The 17,731-nt window shown below is 36.2% G+C and overlaps 1 protein-coding gene across 1 annotated transcript in view; it reads left to right on the top strand.

Moving 5' to 3' along the window:
* The first annotated feature begins 3,128 nt into the window (after window positions 1-3,128).
* EPC1 (enhancer of polycomb homolog 1) overlaps window positions 3,129-17,731 on the top strand; it is an 88,279-nt gene continuing 73,676 nt past the window's right edge. Inside the window, exon 1 of the mRNA XM_032837847.1 lies at window positions 3,129-3,415. Coding sequence (XP_032693738.1) covers window positions 3,317-3,415 — 99 coding nt within the window. The 5' untranslated portion in view covers window positions 3,129-3,316. The remainder of the gene's footprint in view (window positions 3,416-17,731) is intronic.

The following is a 17,731-nucleotide window of genomic DNA, read 5'->3' as shown; positions in this document are numbered from 1 at the left end:
AGACATAATCAATCAATGGCTATAATGATGGAGATGAAATGTAGATTTTTTTTTTTAAGATTTTATTTATTTGTCAAAGAAAGAGCACAAGCAGGGGGAGCAGCAGGCAGAGAGAAAAGCTGAGCAAGGAGCCCAACTCAGGACTTGATCCCAGACCCCTGGGATCAAGACCTGAGCCAAAGCAAGCAATTAACCGATTGAGCCACCCAGCCATCCTTGAAATGTAGTTTTTAAAAAATATAATACCAAAACACTGTGATCCAGCTGTGTAAATTCACAATTTGCATGGGTTTAATTTTTTGTTGTTGTTGTTGTTGTTGTTTTTCTCCACTTCACTAAAGTTTCTTTGGATCTTTTAGCCACTAAAACCTCCAAAATCTCAAATTCCAACATTCTACTCTCTGAATATAATTCACTTGCTGAGATATGGAATTCTTTTCTGTAGCTTACAAACCTCTGCAGGATATCACCTCATTTCTGACTTCAACTGATGTCATTTTCCTTTTCTCTCAATATGCTGCCCCCACATTGGCCTCATTTTACTTCCTGGAATACTTCAAGCTCCATTCTGCCTCAGGACATTAGCACATGTCGTGCCCTACTTCTGGTCTGCTATTTCTCACGTATTTTTCAAGTTTGGCTCCTTCTTATCCATCAAATCTAGCTTTAATGTCACCAGCTTAGAAAGAACTTTCCTTACCACCTTATCTATATGTTTCGTTGCCTATTTTTGACTAAGACTTCACTCTGATTATTTTTTAAAAAGTACTTATAATTTGCTTGCTTATTTCTCTGTCTCCCCACTAGACAGTGAACTTTTTGAAGGGGATGATAAACTATCTCCTATTCATTAATATATAGCACCAAGCATCATGCCTGGCACATTCTAAACTCTTAAGAACTATTTCAATAAGCAACATGAGAATAATTTATCCTATGTCTTTCAGTAATAATTTTTCCAAAACTTCTCACTCTACATTTTACCTCTACCAAAACAAAAGATGTTCAAATCTTGTAAATGATGAATATCGGCTCAAAAGCTCTGAAGAAAATTCTCCTATAAGAAAGCAGACAATTAGAAATAAGCACATTGTGGAATATGAACAGAAGATTCTAATCTATAGATAATAAAGTATACACTTGCAGGCATATCTACATATGTATATATGGATGTACATATATAATCATATATGTATAATTGTATGTATGCAAATATGAATGTGCATGTGTATATAGGGGTGGTGGAAGGGATGGGAGAGAAAAGAACAGGGCTAGGGTGGTAGAAAGACAAAAGGACATAGTGAAACTGGCTTCTAACAATGTTTTTCTATTGAAAGGAAAACTGCTTAAAAATTACTAAAGAATTTTAGTCTACTCTCCTCGTTAGAGGACTTCTTAAGGATGTTTTCCAGATGATAATCAAATATTACCGAATTTTACTCTCATCAGGTCACTATTGACGAGATTTCAAAATAAAATGGGTGTTCATATATTCTTTTTACCATGGTTGCTCACTAAATATATCTGAATCCAAGTCTTCTGTCATCTCCTTCGGTTGACATTACAGCAAAGACAGAGAAGGGGTCTAGCTCAGGTTCTATCTAAATTGGCCTAGAACCCATGCCTGTAGGAGCCCCCTGTGGCAAAAGTTAAAGGTCTCGCTTGAAGATATGGTCTCTACCTCCTGGTTTACCATGGACAGTCCCTGTTTATTCCAGTTGTCATATAACTAATAATATGTCCCCTTTCACTCTCAAGTGTCCTGGTTAAGATGGTAAATTATATAGTCACCCTAGCTATAGCTCCTTAAATGCCAGGCAGGGATAGGGATGCCAGGCCAACAAGTGTGTGTGTATGGGAAAAGGTAGGCAATTCCCCACCTCTGTCTTCATCCAACTCCTTTAAACCTTGTTCTACCTCATTAGAAATTTAGTTGGCAAAGAATGCAAAGAATTTTATCCTTAACACGTTCAATGAATACATATATGCAGTATTTGACACATTTCGATATTTGCTGGCTTTTTGACTTCACGTTTGCAAATGTCGTGTCGCATTCATTTCACATCACATTTTTTTAAGTCTCAGGCTTCGTTTTTATTTAAAAGCCCAGTTGCAACTACCAAATACCTGACTCAGCTCACGACTAGAGACGGAGCATCAAATTTCCCAGCCCACTTAATTTGAAAGCCTGCCAAGATAGGTGAAAGACCTTATAAATATGTAAAGCAGGAAGTTCGAATTACAGTCAAGTAAATCTCTAGTGATTGATGTTCTTTTCAAAACAATTAAAAAAAAAAAACAAACCTCAAAAAAGCAGCACATTTCTAAGAGCCCCACCCCCTCCTTACCAAAGGTTTCACCCGAGTTGAGCCTGGACAATGTACTTTTAGTACTGTATTTATTTTGGATTTTTACCACTTCCTGGAGGCCAGGAGGAGGCACAGTGGGAGGATCCAAAAAAACTCAGTACCACAGCCATTTTGTTTGTAAGGCAGAGTGGTAGAATTCTGTCAGCCAGTAAAGCTTTTTGAAACAGAATTTTTAAGGAGGGGGGAAAAAAAAGTATGCCTATTGTTTTAAATTTAACCACCAAAGCCCTTTTATTTTCGTTCCTTGCACAAATGGTAGTTACTGCGGCTAACGAATTCTGTTTTTACAAGGAATCCAAGCTCCCCCAGCTACAGGAGTCGTGAAATTCGTTCACGGATTACCGCCTTCTTTAGGGACCCAATGATGTCAAATCAAAACTGTTTTGATGGCCATAGTTTTCAAATGGCCATATTTGTATCCCAGTTACATATCGACGTTCGGGAAGTGATAAACGATTTGCTTATGGAAAGCTTTATATTCCGTAAAAACCCACACACAGGAGGGAAGAGTGTTCCTTGAGACGTTCAAAGGGCATTTTCCCGAGCTCCCAGGCAGTCGTGGGAGCTATTGTTTTGCAGTGTCACTTAATAGCGAGCTTAGACTTTTGTCATTTGGTGGCTGTGCTTTTAAAAGCCCAGTGTAAAATGGCACACACACTGCATTTTTTTCCGAGCTGCAGGAGGCGGGGGGAGCGGGGGATAGTGCAGACTGTAGGGACACTGCCCTCCTAACCAATCAGAGCACGCCTGCTTGCCATCGCAAAGTTGTTAACCCCAGAGTCTTCTGGCTGCCGCTGCCTCCTCTGCTTTTAATCTTCGTGGATATTTCTCCGATTTTTTCCAAACGCCCACAGATCCTGGGGGAAGCCACCCCATTCAGCCACTGATCATGGAAGAAAGTATTACTTTTTATTTACCAAATATTTTAAAGATGTTTGAAGATCCATATGCTGCCCAGAGGCTGTTGTTTCCAGGGACACAAGTATTCAGCCTATATTGTTACAATTATTTTTCAAGAACTGGCTTCTTCTCTGCCTACACTAATGGTAAGTTTGTAATTTTAAACATTTATGTCATTAAATCTTTGAATGAGCCGCCAGATGAAGAGGATTTTCATTGTGTTTCTTCTAACAAAACCAATCTTTGTATTTTTCTTTTAGCTTTTGGTCTCTGCATATTCCACCTAATCTCGTATGGTAAAATTTTACTAAAAGAAAAAAAAACATTTTTTTTCATTATTAAAGCCAAATATTTGAAATATAAATTATACTTTAATTACTGTGAACTACAGGGGAACTCAGCTATTTCAAGATGGACTTGTTTTGTGCCAGCAATGTTGGTAATGCCAAATATGTGCATATCCTCTTTATAAAAATTATGTATTACCTAATTTGTCCAGGACTAAATTATCAGCAGGCAAACTATGGATGTAGTTTTGTTTGTTTGTTTCTTTTCTTTCTTTCTTTCTTTTTTAAAATAGGCCTATTGTGGTTTTCTTGATGGATTACTTGGATACAAACTACAGAAAAGCTGCCCTTGGTATAATGAAGGTGGAGATTGACATAACCGGGTTTATATTAAGTTATGGCTGTTACTAAATAGTGGATCTTTTCTTTGCTGATCAGATCTAAACTTGTATTCCATGATATTAATTCCCTGAAGCTCTTCATTAGATAATCTTTGCAGATCTAGCCTGTTTTTCTCCAAAAAGGTACATTTGGGAGACATTTTGTAATTTTTGGCATTTTTCTAATTTTTTTTTCTTTTTTGCACACGGTGGGAGATCTTTTTTGTTTTGCATTGATCTGTGTTGGTGGCGCTGTAGTGCTCCTCAACAATTTGTCAGTTTCACTAAAAGAAAAAAGGAGGAAAAAAAAAGAGGTGGGGCAAGATTTGATCTATTATCTTATCCCTTTATTTCCTTAAAGAAAGTTCAATCTGGTCAGGGGAATTATTCAGTTGTATTATTAAAATGTTTATTGTGAACTGTGAACTGTGGGTGAGAGCAGACATGTCGTCACAACCCGTCCAGGGAGCATCAGGGACAAGCGAGCAGTTTGCAGTTGTGTTTTATCTGATCTGATTATCTCTAGATCAGAATTTTTCAATAATTAGCTGTTGGTTTACTTTCTCTTGCCTTCGTAACGTTTTGCATTTTCTCTATATTACAATACCATGCATGTTAATGTTTTTCTAGTGTAACAAAATGTTTGAGTTTTAGTTCACTCAACATTGTAAAAGTTGAATTTTGTTTTGAACGTAGGGATTTCTTAAATAACTATTCTAAGTTTCTCCAGGGAATTTTCTACTAGGTTGGCATGTAATAATGCCTACATTATTATTTATTTTGAAATGATACCTCAATTGAATTTATGTATATCCTTGTTTTGAAAAGAGCAAATGTTTTGGAATAAGGTAATTTTTTGAGAACATGTACACAACTGTTTCTAACTTTAAAAATACTGGTATTCGTGTATCTGAATGCAGGTAAAATGTTTTTCATCTTTGTTCTTATTGAGAATTATCTGATTAGAGAATACGGGGTTTAGGCCCAAAGCTTCCCAAGAACAAAATGTACATTATGATATGACATAGGTTATACCCGTCTCTGTGAACATTTTAGTTGTTTGTGAAAATAGTAAGTATATCCTTTGTTCGAAAAGAAAGTGGGAAGAATCAATAACTGTAGCTAAAACAGATTATTTTGCTAAATAAAATAAAAACAACTGAAATACTGTCCTAGACCACCTTAATGTATGATTGAATAATTTCTTGAGAGAGTGAAGATTTCTGGAGTTACTGGTTTTTTTTTCACTTTGAAATAGGTAAATGCTTATTTCACTAATCATTTAAAATTCTTAAGTAAAAGAATATGTGAAAATGTCTAAGAATAGTATTTCTCATTTTTGTGTCCATATAATTTATTTCTATAGGACTCTTTCCTTGGACTTCAAAAATAATTATGTATCACGTCCATAGTTTTGTTTATACCATGCTGTAAAAATTTTAAAATGTCCACTGTAACATTTTATCTCTTTATACAATTTAAATGCCCCATCAAGACTAGTTTTGACATTATAGTTTATTTATAGAATGAAATACAGCAGGTGTAAATATACTATCGAACCCTCTGGTTATTCTGGAGAGTTTAGTTCTCCGAAGTTGATCTACTGAATAAAATATACTTCCCAATATGTTTGTTGCTAAAATATTCTGTTATTCAACTGGTGACATATTTAATTTTTATTTGTAAAAACTAAAAATGTTTATATACTGTAGCCCCCCTTTTAAAAACAAACTGATTCTATGAAGTCCATATGGAGCTATGCAATGCTCTTTGTTCTCCTACATCATTGACTATTACATCATTGATTATGAAGTAACCATTAGAGTTAAATCTTCACTTTTTAAAATCATCCGTATATATTTATATTCAAGATATTCTTTTCTATGTTCCTCTTACATCACTAGGTAGGTAGGGAGGTTTAAATCTATAAGGCAAAAACAATTTATTATTTTATATTATTCTCCATTTTTAAATCTACCTTGTGCTTCATTTTAGCTCTGGATTCTTTGGACATTAATTCTTTTTTTAACTGACAATATCTTTGTGGGCATTAGTTCATGAGTTTGGTGGGATTTAGATTAGAATTATTATAAACTATGTTTTTATCATGAAAAAAAATCTTTATTTATTAAATGTAGTCTAGAGAGAACTCAGTTTTCCATAGTAACAGTTACTAGATCATGAACAATAAAAAAATCATTTTAAAAAATCCTGAAATATCACTTCAGTTAATAATTACACATTTATTTCTTTCTTGCACACCATATTATCAGAGATAGTAACAAGTAGCAAAAATGACTACATTAAAATGTCATATCATATTTTCTTACTCTGCCCATCCCTCTGGTGGAAGGGAGGGGTCAATGAGTAGTGAAATCGCCAAAAACAGGTTGCAGAAAAAATAAATAAATGGTGCCAAAGACATGGAGAATCTGTAAATCAAATTCTAAACAATAAACCTCAGAAAAGTAAATTTGAAATTACAGAGTTTGGTCAATAACAGAAATAAGATGGAAATTTTATTATGACAATGTAATGAACCAATGCAATTTCCTAATTTATTAATTTGTACTCATTAGTATTGCTAAAAATTGAGGAAATTTTCAGGTTAGCCAAACCTATTAGGAAAGATGAGATAACAAAGGGAAGAAATATTAAGATGACCTAATATAAATGCTAAAAATATTAGCCAGGGCCAATCTAATATACCTTGGAATGAAGTTCTTTAGAAGAAGGAAAAATAGCTAAAAATTTTGTTCTCAGAAAACCAAGTTCAGTACCGACCTGAAATTGTACGTTTCCAATTCCACCCACTTATTGTGCATATTTACCTCTGCTGTTTCTTGGACATATCATTACTTTCCACAAGACCATACAGATTCACTGCTGTCCTTAGGTTGTGCAAGGAAAGAGAAGGGGAAAGTAATAGACAAAAATGGGTATTTGCAGTATACATTTTTTTATATTTCCAAAAAGATTCTTAAATGAAGAGTCTAAAAAGAAAATAAAGCAAAGAAATTATTTCTTTGTGAAAAAAACAAAAGGGTTTTACTTGCTACTGGATTTGTTCAACCATTTATTTTTATTTGGAGATTTATTTATTTTAGATTTTTTCCTACCTATTATTTCCTACCATGCTAAGATGCTGGTGTATAATATTAAGACAAGACCAGCATCCCTGCTTTCATGGAGTTTATTGTCCAAGAAGGTTCAAGTTTTAATCTAAGGTATTAGATATGAAGGCCGCCCATTTGGAAATAAAGACCACATGAGATTTCTAGAGTAAAAAACTTTTTTTTTTTTTAATTTAAATATAGTCATAGGATTTAACAACTGTCCTTCTATTGAGGGGCCATTAGTTGGGCACCAAATATTCACACACTGAGGGGGAAATAGCCCTCAGATTTTAGATATAGCACAAATAGATGCTACATAAATGGTTAACCAATACCAATTTCTATTGCAAAATGAGAAATAAAACATAAACTTACTTACTTGTGAAGAGAGATGGAGGTCACTCTGGTAGTGGGAATTTGGGGTGTGTCCTTGTAAGGTCCATTTAATGAAAACTTTTGAATGTGGTAGAGCCTCATTTTGTACATTTTATTCACTTTGTCATGAAAAAACTGTCAATGTAAATATAAATTGTGAAATGAAACAGGGAAATAGGATTACAGTGTAAAGGATTATATCAAAATTAAAATATTTATTTTCATTTTAAAATCTCCTGCAATATTTTTAATGTTAGATAAAACAGAATTTTTAAATAAAAACAAATAATTTCATTTACTAAAAGAACATAATCACACATTTAGCTAATAGTTAATTAGTTAAGCACATGAGACATGGAGCAGGAAAGTAAGCCCGCTGTTGTATGTAGATTAAGGATCTCTTCATTAAGGATTCTCTATATGTGGATTAAGGTGAATTTGAGAATAAAGTCATCAAATTATTTTGTCATAGAGCCAATTAATCCATACTAGGTATAGATGTATTATGGCATTTAGTTTGCTTTTGTACTAACACAGAACCTTCCTGATAGTGACATTAAAGAAAATATGGACATGTATTATTTCAACTAAATCAGTAACAGGAAGCAAGCCAATTCTACATCTGGTTCAGTAGCTCAACAGTGTTACCAAGGTCCTTAGCAGGTTCCATTCTTTTACATTGCCACAATGTCAGCAATTGTCTTTCCTCATAGTAACAATATGGCTGCTGCAGTTCCAAGCATCGTAGCCTGATATTACAATTTCCAAAGGGGAGATAGTTTCTCTTAATACATCCTTCTATAAGGGAAGAAATTCTTGGGGTGCCTGGGTGGCGCAGTGGGTTAAGCCTCTGCCTTGGGCTCACTCAGGTCATGGCCTGGAATCAGTTGGGCTCAGCTCAGTGGGGAGCCTGCTTCCCCATCTCTCTCTCCGCCTGCCTCTCTGCCTGCTTGTGATCTCTCTCTCTGTCAAATAAATAAATACAATCTTAAAAAAATAAATAAAATAAATAAAGGAAGAAATTCTTTCCCAGTGGCCCACAGCACACTGTTTCTTACAGCTCATTGACTAGGTTTATAGGACATGTTCATACCTCATCCAGTCATGGACAAGGAGATTAAAGTTCCCGTGATTAGTTTGGCTAGAGAAGAGTTCTTGGAAGGGTGAATACCAGCTCAGTATCCAGTGTGATAACTCAGTATGGTTAGCTCCTATTTGCTTTGTATGAACTTTAACTGCTTTGTGTGAACATTCTTGAGTGATAAAACATAAATATCTGTTTTCATAGAGACCAGACTGGACACGAAGGCAGCTAACTAAAAACTAAACTACACTAAAAACAAACATTTAATCAGAGCTTACATGTTCCAGCTTCTAGCTAAATGTTACTTTTATTATATACTTAAATTCTCACACAAATTTTGGACAGTTATTATACCCATTTTACAGATGAGGAAACTGAGGCTTAGAAAGATTTGACCCAGGTTACCCAGTAAATGAAAAAGCTGGAGTTTGAACCTGGGACATTTGAAATCAGAGGACATTTGAAATCAGTGTACTTATCTGTACTTCTATACTATCACATTAGACATTTGTAAAATTTATGTTCTGTAAATGGACATATTTTAAATGCACTATATGATGTCACTATTTAAATGAATCTTCTAGTGAATCATTTTATAAATCTAGTATTTTCATAAAAACAGTAATTGGCCACCTAACTTAGCAGTTGTATACATCTGAATTTTTATATGTTGAATTTGCTGAAGGCACACTTGTATTGCATCTTATCTCTTTAGGAACATCTCATGAATTTCTTTCAGAAGTTTAATTTTATAGAGAAAAGAAAGATCAAAGACTAGAGATTCAGCGAGGCTTAGTTAAACTGGATAAATTCATGATTCATAACACTAGGTCCAAATAGAATATTGGGATCTGTTTCACAAATTACAAGTTCAGTTTTATGTACAAAATGTTTTATCTTAACCAAGTTTGGGCTGAATGGAAGTCTACCCCTCTGCGACATTTTGGGTGGATTCAGTGTACTCTAGATCAGTGGATCGCAGACGTCACTGTGCACCAGAATCACCTAAAACACAAATTCCTGGGCCCCACAGCTAGGGTTCCTGGCTCAGTTGGTCTGGATTGAGGCCTGAGAAGCTGAATTTCTGGCAAGCTCCCAGATGTCACTGATGTTGCTGGTCCCTTTGAGCCCCTGATCTAGAGAATCAGATGGCACCTGCCATGATAAGTATTTTGACTTTGAAATATGCCAAACTTAAAAGGATGCCATTTACTATTTGGCAAATTTAGGAATACACATATATTGAAATACTGAATAGGGTTGTCAGGATAACCTCACTGAAAAGGGAAGAGTTGAGCAATGACCTGAAGGGCAATTCTTCTTATGCCTCAGCACGAATATCACATTTCAGATTTGCCAGTGAATCATATATGTGTGTGTTTTTTTTAACCCTTTTTTCAAAAAAAAATAGCAATCCACAATTTACAAATTATTTTTAAAAGCAGGTAAAAATAGAACGTAGTTGTGCTCAATCGCAGGTCACATACAAGAAGACTTCTGTATTGGTATTTTTCTGGTTTTTCTTGACTTTATCCCCCAGCCACGAATGCCCCATATTCATTAATGGGACATGGTTTCGATGAGACTGAGAAAGAAGCTGCCATCAATGGCCTATATTTAGCTTTGAAACTCAGGCCACTGCCCCAATCCACTGGAAACACTCCATCATCCAAGACAAAGGTCATAACCTCCAGTTGAAAAACACTATCATATGCCAAGGAGTGAAGAAGACTTTTTCCAAGAGTTTAATTGCTCCACTGCTTTGACACTTAAGAAATTTTTAATTCTGAAGGTCTTTGCTCATTTTTCATTAAAGTCTAAGAAACGAACTGCCAGCATAAATGAGTAAAAGACAATCAGCAAATCCAATGTCCTAATGTTCCCAGAGCCTATATAAACTTTGAGCTATCCTTTCATAGCACTGAAGGCTTCATCAAGAAACTAGCATGAAGTACCCCAAGAGACAAGAGTAGTTAAGTGTTGATTGGTGTGGTCCAGTAGCAAAAAGAGTCATTCAGCTGCTATATATAATAAACTCAGATCATTTTAAATGGTCTAAGCCTGCCAAACTGTGCTGTCCAACACATAGTCATTAGCCTTCTGTAGCTACGTAAATTTAAGTTTGAATTGAAATTAAAAATTTAGAAGCTACACCTATCTGGTGGCTACCATCTTGGACAACAGATTTATGGAACATTTCTGTCTTAGTCTGTTCAGGTTGCTATAACAATACCATAGTGTGGGTGGGTTATAAACAACAAAAATTTCTCGTGGTTACAGAAGCTGGAAGTCCAAGATCAAGGTGCTGGCAGATTCAGTGTCTGGTGACGGTAATAATGTCCTGCTGTGTCCTCTCAGCCGAAGGGGTGAGGGGGCTCTCTGGGGTCTGTTTTACAGAGGCACTAATCCCATTCATGAGGTTTCTACCCTCATGACCTAAACACCTCCCAAAGGTCCCACCTCCAAACACCATCACATTGGGGGTTAGAATTTCAGTGTATGAATTTGGGGGGGAATATAAGCATTCAGTCTATAGCAGTTTCCATAATTGCAGAAAGTTCTATTGGACAGCACTGGTGCCCCAGCCTGTGCTTGGCTCACACTATTATTACACCAGTGCTGCTCAGCTTCCTGTAGTTACCATCATCCAGAAACTTAAAAACAAAATGCCCTCACCCCATGCCCAGAGATTGTAATTGGCCTGGGATCAGATCTTGGCATAAGCATTTTCCAAAAGCTATTCACAGGATTCCAATATACAGCTGGAGTTGAGAATTGCTAAAGTTCCTCTACTGAAGTAAGCCACTAAACCAAAAAATGAAGACGTCAGTCAATTAGTGCTGCTCTTCTTATCTCAATAGTTCAAAACCTACAGTCACATCTCCTAGAAAGTGAGGAAGGTTCAAACCCAGGTAAAGAATAACTGGACAGTGTGGCCAATTCTGTGGGATAAACCATTAAGTTGACTGCCTAATGAACACCAGCTTTAGCTGGGAGAAAAACAGCCCAGTTACCACTATTTGTTTTGCATACTGAAAGACCATTCTGAAGTTAATTTGAGTTTTCAAAAGGTAATATGAAATTTATTAATATTACTATCCAAGGAAACTCTTCCTAATGTTTTTAAATTTAGTTCACAAATCTTATCATATTTATAAATCTGGCAAATTTTAGAAATCACGGTCCTTTAAAATTTGGTCTTATTTATACTATTACTTGATTAAATACTTTCCAACTTTGTATTCCTCTTTATACTGCATTTATAAATTTACTGCATACAGCTGCCTCTTTTGGTATCTAATAACCAATTTCAAGAAGTCAAGAAAGTCTTACATATCTAATAAATTTAACTTATAAGTATGGTGACTCTTAAGTTCTCTTTAATGTTTCAACACTATATATAATTTTGTAGGAATTGTACTTTAAAGTCTAATAGGCTGACCTCTTACTCCAATAGGTCAAGTGTTCTTAAACAGAACAATTAATCTACATTAAAAAACACTTTTGTACTCATTCTACATCTTTCTGGAGTTAAAAGCTTCTTACCTGCTAAGAAAACAGTTATGTCCTACCAAACAATTTTGGGTGATGCCTTCCCAAGTAAATTTTTTGATCTGCCTTTTCAATAAACTGGTTTCTTGATGAGCAGAGGTTTGGGTTGGAACAGACTAGATCCTTGGCTGAGACACTGATGTAACATTCTGAACCTTACTTATATTCATTGTATCCCTACACCCCACCCCCCACAAAAAGTGAGTCATATCTTTACCTTTTTCCAAGTCAGGCGAGGATCTTTGATCCTCACACACACAAATGGCTACAATGAACAAATATTTATGTTGTACATTTCTTAATCCTTTAGAATAGATAACTGTCCTTTTTTCTTAATCTAGACACCTTTAAACTTGGCCAAATCTCTCACATTCTGTCTTACAGTACAATCAACTCTTGGAGATACTAACAGATATTTAACTGACACTGAATCTCTCTATGACTTTGTCTATGCGGTTACAATTTCCAGCATATTCTATTGACAAGTTTTGTTTTTTTTTTTTTTTAACCCCTAGAATAGCTGACTAGAAGCCTCTCCGTACGTACACATTTCTACTGAAAACATTATGAGAACACAGCTTTGCCGGATCTGTTTGTGTTCCTAGCTTTGCCCTTTAACTCACTGTAGTCTAACGGCAGCCACGTGAGGAAGGAATATTACCTTGTTTCAAAGAAGAGGAAACTGAGGGTCTGCACAGTTAAGTAACTTGGCCCAGTTACCCTCCTTGTGTGGCTGTTTTGAGACTACAATGAGTTAAAGCACTTAAAGCACCGAGAAAGCACCAAGAAGTGCCTGATATGTTGTAAACATTCAGTATATGCCATGCATTCATTTTTTTTCATAGACACCCCTGATTTCAAGGACCAAAACAGGCTTTACACAGTGTGTTAGGAATTAAAAAGGTCAGCTGATTTAGGCATATTGGTATCACAATATTATTAGAGAGGCTCTCCTTATCCTCTGCAGTTACTCTCAAAAGTCAGTAAGTCCAATAGCCTCTCCAGTGATTAAGGTTTCTTTGTTACCCGCTCTTCATTCACTAAATAAATCTTTATCAGGCTTCTGCTGTATTAAAAACAACAGCAACAACACTATCCTGAGCCTTAACAGATTAGAGAGAAGAGAAGCAGTTGGGAATTGGGGTGAACTTCATGGAGAAGATACTTTTGACCAGAGCCTTGAAAGACACCTAGACTTTCGATATGTAGAAATTGAGAGAAGACATTCCAGGTAAGGAAAGGAGTGTGGGCACAGGCAAGGAGGAGAGAAAACACATGGCATTTGGAAATACCAGCTAGAAGTCCAGTGTGGGTAGAAAGTTAGCTATATATAATGTGTGGGAATTAGAGACTGGGAGAGATGGACCTGCAATGGTAGCTTGGAACCAACAAAAGGAGGTTTTGGAATCCCAGGCTAGGGAATCTGGATGTCAGTCATTTCCAAAAGAACCCCAATTCAAGTTCTTGTAATTAGCCAAAAAATGGTGATGGGATAAATAGGAGGAAACTAGTTCTTTCTTATTTTACCATTTACCCATTAACCTGAGTAGAGGAAAACTTCAGTGGTCTGGATCTCTTGCTAGGTAAGTTTTGATGCGGAGAACATAGAGAAGTAGGAAAGGTTGGAAAGTTTGAGACAGTTTTTAGTAAGTGTGGACACTGGGCAGCAGGGGGCAGCAGGAGGGCACCTAAAAGTCAAAAGAATGCATAGGGCATTTGCTTCTATAATATTTCTTGACAATTATAAATTTACATAATATAGGCTACTTATATTAATAACTTAGCATTCTTTCCCCCAAAATGAAGAGAAATTAAAAGAGAAAAGAAGAAAAGTAACAGGCTGGCTGATGGCAGAATGACATTGCTGTTTATTTGAGAGCATAGAAATGAACAGTTGTCTATGTGTTATTTCTTTTCAGAGTTCATATAAATTTGAAAATGTCTAAATTTAAATTGGAAAGCAATTTAAATTTTCATTTAAAAGTTTTCATTTGGAAAACTTATGACTCTTAAAGATTCTACATTTTTTTTGAAGTACCCTTGTTCAGCTACACTGATACCCTGCATTCCTTAAAGAAACTAGTTAAAAAGAGAGAGAGAAAACACTTGAAAATAAAATTGTACTTAAATAATGAACAGAAATTTTAATACACACCCTATTTTACATACCAAGTATATGGAATTTTAAATTTTGGCTTTTATGCTCATGAAATTTTTGGACGTCCAAATGAAGTTTTTTTCTTTATATCTAAAATTCGATGGAACACCGGGGTGGCTCAGTCAGTTAAGCATCTGCCTTTGGCTCAGGTCATGATCCTGGGGTCCTGGGATTGAGTCCCGCATCAGGCTCCTTGCTCAGGGGGAACCTACTTCTCCCACTGTGGGGCACTTGCACTCCCTCTCTCTTTGTGTTAAACAAATAAAATCTTTTAAAAAATAAAGTAAAATTTGAGACTATCTACACTATATATCTACATTATATTTCTCAGGTGAAATTCATCTCTTACTAACCTGTTCAAAAATTTGGATGGTTCATGGGCACCTGGGTGGCGCAGTGGGTTGAGTGTCTGTCTTTGGCTTCTGGTCACAATCCCAGAGTCCTGGGATTGAGTCCCACCTCAGCCTCCCTGCTTGGCGGAGAGTCTGCTTCTCCCTCTCCCTATGCCCCTCCCCCATGCGTGTGTGCACTCTCTCTCCCTCTCTATCTTCCTCTCATGCTCTGTCTCTCTCAAATAAATAAGTAAATAAAATATACTTTAAGTTTGGATGGTTCATGATAGTAAGAGTAAAAAATGAGAAGCTTCCATGTAGTTTTGTTGGTTTTTTGTTTGTTTTTTGTTTTTTAGCTCTGGGATTTACCTTTGTGAATGCTGCATTACACCCACCAGAAAATAGCTCTTTCTCTCCTTGTGTAAGGAAGATGTATAATAATGTGAGGAAGAGGTATAATAATGCTCATACACAACATACATAGAAACTTTCTTTGTTCCTTCATGATTCTTTCAATGCCCATCACACGTGTTTAAACAGTTGTGACCCCTGCATGGGTCATCCTTCAGGTGCTGCTTTTTGTTCCCTCCTTTCACCTTTCTGTAGATGCTTCTCTCCATGTATTAACATGTTATACTTGTCACTTTAAATAGCCGCATAAACTGATGGCTTACTATTCCGTGCTTGTGGAATATCGATTGCCACCTTCATTCAGGAACATCTGAAATGATGAACAAACTTTTGGTTTAAGGTAGTTTACCTGAGGGGCTCCTGAGTGCTGCAGTCAGTTAAGCATCCGACTTGGTTTCTGCTCAGGTCATGATCCAAGGGTCGAGGTATTAAGCCCCCTGTCCAGTGCCATGCTCAGCACAGAGTCTGCTTAAAATTCTCTCTTCTTGGGCACCTGGGTGGCTCAGTTGGTTAAGCAACTGCCTTCAGCTCAGTTCATGATCCTGGAGTCCCAGGATGAAGTCCCACATCGGGGTCCCTGCTCCACAGGGAGTCAGCTCCTCCCGCTGACCTCTCTCCTCTCATGCTCTCTTTCATTCTCTCTCTCTCAAATAAATAAATTAATTTAAAAAAAAGAGATAGTTTACCTGAAAATTAGTTCTTAAATATCATGAAAGGAAATGAGAACAACTTCATAAATTTATGAAGCATTTCCTGTGTAATTATTTCCATCATTTGTAAATCTGAAAATATAAAAATTAAAAAATTATTTAAAATGTTACCTTTCAAGCTAGGATGACCAGGATATACACAGGACATGCCCTGTTTGTTTTTACAGGAACTAAGTCCATTAAGGAAAATAATATCTTTTTCTTTTGTGTCTCCTATGGTTCATAATACAATGCTTGCACAGAGGCAAGGCCCAATAAATGAAACATTAGGAAATTTTATTAAAGTATATGTAACACAATCTAGTTCTTTGATGTAAGATTTAAATGTACTCTTCATACTTGCATCGTATTTTTCAAATTGTTAAACTGGTTAAATTGTTATTACTGTTCTGGTTGTTGCTATTTGGTGTTTTTCTCAGTGCCTGGATAGTAGCATTGTGTTATTTTCTCAATTTGTTACCCAGAAATTCCCTGCCCTTTTCCATTGAGAATTTCAGGCTAATTGCAGATCTTCTATTACTGGGCTTACTTATTTCGGTCATTTCTGCTTCGGCTTTTATTTTGAAGTTTGTCTCTTCCTTTTGATATTAATTCTGAATCTTTATTTTCCAGTTTTAATGATATGAGCTACATGGATTTCTCAGATCACATTTGACCATATTTATGACAAAGCTACTTTTACTAAGCATCCTCTAAGAACCTTTTGTTTAAGCATCAAGTGTTACTAATTACCAACTAGCAGAGCACTACATCTTTGACTCACCCAGTGACATTACTCTTCTAGGGCGTATCTTCCAGAACTCTATTTGCTCTTACACTCTTTGTACGGCTTTCTATACTATGTAAACATATAGTCAGGAAACACTAAAGGCATATTTACTATAGAAATCGTACATCTCAAATTGAATGATCTTTTCTTCGCTTTTTACTTTTAAAAAATTTCATATATCCTTTTTTTTCCTACCATCTATTTGGAAAAGGGAGATAGTCATAAAATTTGACAGTTGGAAAAGTTGGGAGGGACCATCAAGTCCTTTCTTCAAAGTCCTTTTTTTCAGGGTCCTTTTTTCAAAGTTGAGGAAATGGAGGCCAAGGGACATTAAGATCAAGATCATGCAGCAAGCTGGGGGTAGAAGGAGAATTGGAGCCTACATCTCTTAACATAAAATGTTCATAAATAACCACTTGATACAGGTGAGATCGCCAAGCATGCATTATATTTTAATTTACTGATGACTCAATTATGAAAATATAACATGGTTTAAAAAAAATCTTTTACTTCCTGGGGTGCCTGGGTGACTCAGTCAGTTGAGTGTCTGCCTTCAGTTCAGGTCCTGATTCCAGGGTCCTGGGATCCTGAGATCCTGGGATGAACCCCCATGGGCTCTCTGCCTATCAGGGAGTCTGCTTCTCCCTCTCCCTCCATTATCCCCCCTGCTCGTGCTCGTGCTCTTGCACTTTCGTGCACGCTCTCTCTCAGATAATCTTTTTTAAAAATTAGTTGGGGGCATCTCGGTGGCTCAGTTGGTTAAGTGCCTTCAGCTCAGGTCATAATCCCAGGATTTCAGAGTCCTGGGATCAGCTCTCACATCAGTGGGAAGCCAGGTTCTCCCTCTCCCTCTGCCTGCCGCTCCCCCTGCTTGTGAATTCTCTATCAAATAAATAATATCTTTAAAAAAAATTAATTGAAAAATTTTTTAAAACCTCTTCTTTCTAAAAATAGTCTAAAAACCCACATGATGGAGGCAATACTATCATAAGGTTATCCTTTTCTCTACACTTAAAGTTGTTTTTTTTTATTCCGAGAATTAACAAAATAGAATTTTAAGGCCATTAGACAGAATACAGTTCAAAATTATTCCTTAAGAGCCATTATTTCTCAAGTAGACCATGAAAGTTTATTTGAAGAAGCACAGATTCTGGAACAACCCAAGAAAATAAAGGCAGGGAGTTCTATTAAGATGGAAGAATGAAACTAGATACTAAATAGACACACAATAGTGTCCTCTATGAGTCTGATATAAAAAGTGTGTGTGTATGTGTACATATTAGCATTT

Source organism: Lontra canadensis, unplaced genomic scaffold (assembly GCF_010015895.1).
Source record: "Lontra canadensis isolate GAN:19392208 unplaced genomic scaffold, GSC_riverotter_1.0 scaffold100, whole genome shotgun sequence".
In the NCBI taxonomy this organism is placed as follows: domain Eukaryota; kingdom Metazoa; phylum Chordata; class Mammalia; order Carnivora; family Mustelidae; genus Lontra; species Lontra canadensis.
Note: the sequence above shows the minus strand (reverse complement) of the source record. Positions and strands in the feature narration are given on the sequence as shown.